Below are 2752 nucleotides of genomic sequence, written 5' to 3'. Positions count from 1 at the left end.
AAGTAAAGTACACAAACAATTATAACAGACTAAGTAAAGTACACAAACAATTATAACAGACTAAGTAAAGTACACAAACAATTATAACAGACTAAGTAAAGTACACAAACAATTATAACAGAAGAAGAATGGTTGTGATGAGAACGTGCGGGAAATAAGACCACCATTTTTACACCATCCTGAATCAAACAAGTTTAAAGATTAAAATAATTATATATATATAAATAAATAGATGTGTATAACAGATAATCTAAGGCTAACAAGGGACCTATTAGTCCATCCCATCCACTATGTCAAACTCTGAAATAAAAATAAATAGAGTGTGGCCAGAGTTTTAAAACTCAAACAGACATTGACAAGGGATTGGAAAAAAATTGCATCAAAGGCACTTATTAAATGTTCTAAACTCATTTTGTAGTGGGATAACACCAATGGCAAGAAAAAACTAAACTTTAAGATAAAAGGATGTCTATATAAATCTTTATTTTTACAATGTTTCGGGCCTTTTCATCAGGCAGCAATGTTACATACATTTTTAAGATACTTACTTTATTGAGCACCTGAAGACTAATTTTGTTCCTGGAAATGATAAGGTGAACAGTAGGACCGAATTTAGATATCTTGCCATCTTTTGTGAGGCTTTAAAAGGTTATCCCCAGCACAACCCTGTACCATTATCATTAATGAATATATATCAGGACATGAACAGAATGTCACCACTTTTAGTAATCTTTCATTTTAACAGGCCTATCTGTGTCTTACTTCTAATTGTTCAAGCTCAGAACAAGTTTAATGTCCTTATCTTTTATTTTCCCAAATTTCTTGAATTTAGAAGAAACTTTGTTTTTATGAACACAGTTTTTAGGTCAATGGAGAATGTAAAGCGGGAATGAGATAGCAGCTTTTAGCGAACGTCAAATTAATAAAAAAATAATTTTTCTGAATTTGACACCCAAGACAGTTATCTACCAACCAAAGCCAGGCTTGGTGTGTAGACGGTAACTTTAAAAGTCATTACTTAAAAGAAAAACTCAGGCTGATACAAGTACTCTTTCTGTAAAATTCCAAGACGAATTTTTTAGGTTTATGAAATTATGTCCATTAAAAGTGTCGGCGTTACTGTTTTTTTTCTTCCTCATTTAGAAATTAATTTACAATTATTTTATGTTAGTGGCAATGGTTGATTCTTTCGTGAGATATGGTCAAGGACATTGTACTATCGTTCACATTTACTTGGAAGTTATTACTTTTACAGTTAAAGTATCTATAAAAGTTGTTATTTGACTGTAATTCAGAAATTTCTGTGAGTAAACATGATGTGTAGCCACATTTTTGACTTCAATAAGCAAGTTTTTTTTTAAGTACCTTTCTTGGAAACCTTTCACTACAAAGAGTAGAATTCTTTTACTTACAAAACTATCTGTCTTGTAGGATGTGCATGAAATCAAGACTGGATGTGATTGGCAAGATGCATTGAATTATGCAATTAGTCACTGCTCTGTTTTTGTACCTCTGATCACTCCAATGTATGGAAAGACTCTGTGGACTAACAGAGAGGTAGGATGAACCGTTTTTTTCTTACATTCAAACAAGATGTACAATGGTAAATCTTACAATAAAATAAATAGCGTATATATATGTATCTATATAGGTATGCGACCGAAATAATAAATACAATGTGGCGCCATCTATTGAATGGCACCAGAAACCATTTTTTTATCAACAGAAAACAACTTTAAATAAAAAATATCTCCTCACAGCGAGAACACGACTTTCACTAGGCCTTTACGTGAGGGTTTGGTTATATCTTTATTAAATACAGTACTAAAAAAAAATTGGGAATGGAGTTCTAAAAAAAAAACTTATTTTTTCAATCTAGGGTACCACTTTTAATATGTAAAAGCATTACAGAGTATATTAGAGCAATCCAAATACTTTTCCAATACAGTACTTCCCAGGAAAAGCCTTTTTTTTTTCTTAGAAACTGTTCACTTTTTTCTAATTTTTGTTTCAATGCGGTATGAATATTATGTCATTTTTGCTAGTAAGTTTAATTAATGGCATGCCCATTATACAGATAAATTGATAATACCTGATAACGTTGATAATATGCATAAAAGAAAGGTGTACTCAGGATATAAGACAAAATTTATAATCTATTTTCCAGGTGAAACTGGCCGACGTGCTTAACAAGTTGATAATTCCAGTTAACTTTCTTGACAAATGGCCCCCAGAGTGCCTTGCGATCCAGTTTGCATCAACACAGTACATATCCTGGAAAACGCCAGATAGTGATCACAGTAAGTGACTCTACTTTTTGTGGACTTAACGACTCTTGTTTTACGAGAGGTTGTTTTGGAGATCAAGGTTTCTTCGCCTAATTTGATAGCCAAATGACCCCCCCCCTCCTTTTTTGTCATTCCCTTGAAATATAATGAAATTCATAGGTTTTGGCCCCCGAGTTGAAACACCCAAGAATAGATAAAAAAAACTTTAAACTGTCATTTAGTTGTCTTTACCTCAAAATTAATTATAAAATCATATAAACTTATGCTTTATTGTGCTTTATAAATGATTAAGTCAATTTTTACTACAGGAAATATATATTTTTGGTTTTATGAGTGCGGTGTTTGTGCCAAATTTTTAGATTTTCTCATTCGTTCTCGCATTTCAGTTTAATGTCTGGTGGAGAGCCGTAAGTTCAAAATTCAAAGTACTCTAGAAGTGTGGTGTGCAAATTTAGGGGTATAGA

At 32.2% G+C, this 2752-nt stretch overlaps 1 protein-coding gene across 1 annotated transcript in view; it reads left to right on the top strand.

Annotated features, from left to right (window-relative positions):
- Window positions 1-2752, top strand: part of LOC111083173 — a gene marked incomplete at its 5' end in the record, with an annotated part of 22369 nt that overhangs the window by 4024 nt on the left and 15593 nt on the right. Inside the window, 3 exons of the mRNA XM_022379482.1 lie at window positions 746-878; window positions 1432-1557; window positions 2168-2300. Coding sequence (XP_022235190.1) covers window positions 746-878; window positions 1432-1557; window positions 2168-2300 — 392 coding nt within the window. The remainder of the gene's footprint in view (window positions 1-745; window positions 879-1431; window positions 1558-2167; window positions 2301-2752) is intronic.

Source organism: Limulus polyphemus, unplaced genomic scaffold, assembly GCF_000517525.1.
Source record: "Limulus polyphemus unplaced genomic scaffold, Limulus_polyphemus-2.1.2 Scaffold8436, whole genome shotgun sequence".
Taxonomy (NCBI): Eukaryota; Metazoa; Arthropoda; class Merostomata; order Xiphosura; family Limulidae; genus Limulus; species Limulus polyphemus.
The sequence above is the reverse complement of the archived record's forward strand: the minus strand, read 5'-3'. Positions and strand labels throughout refer to the sequence as shown.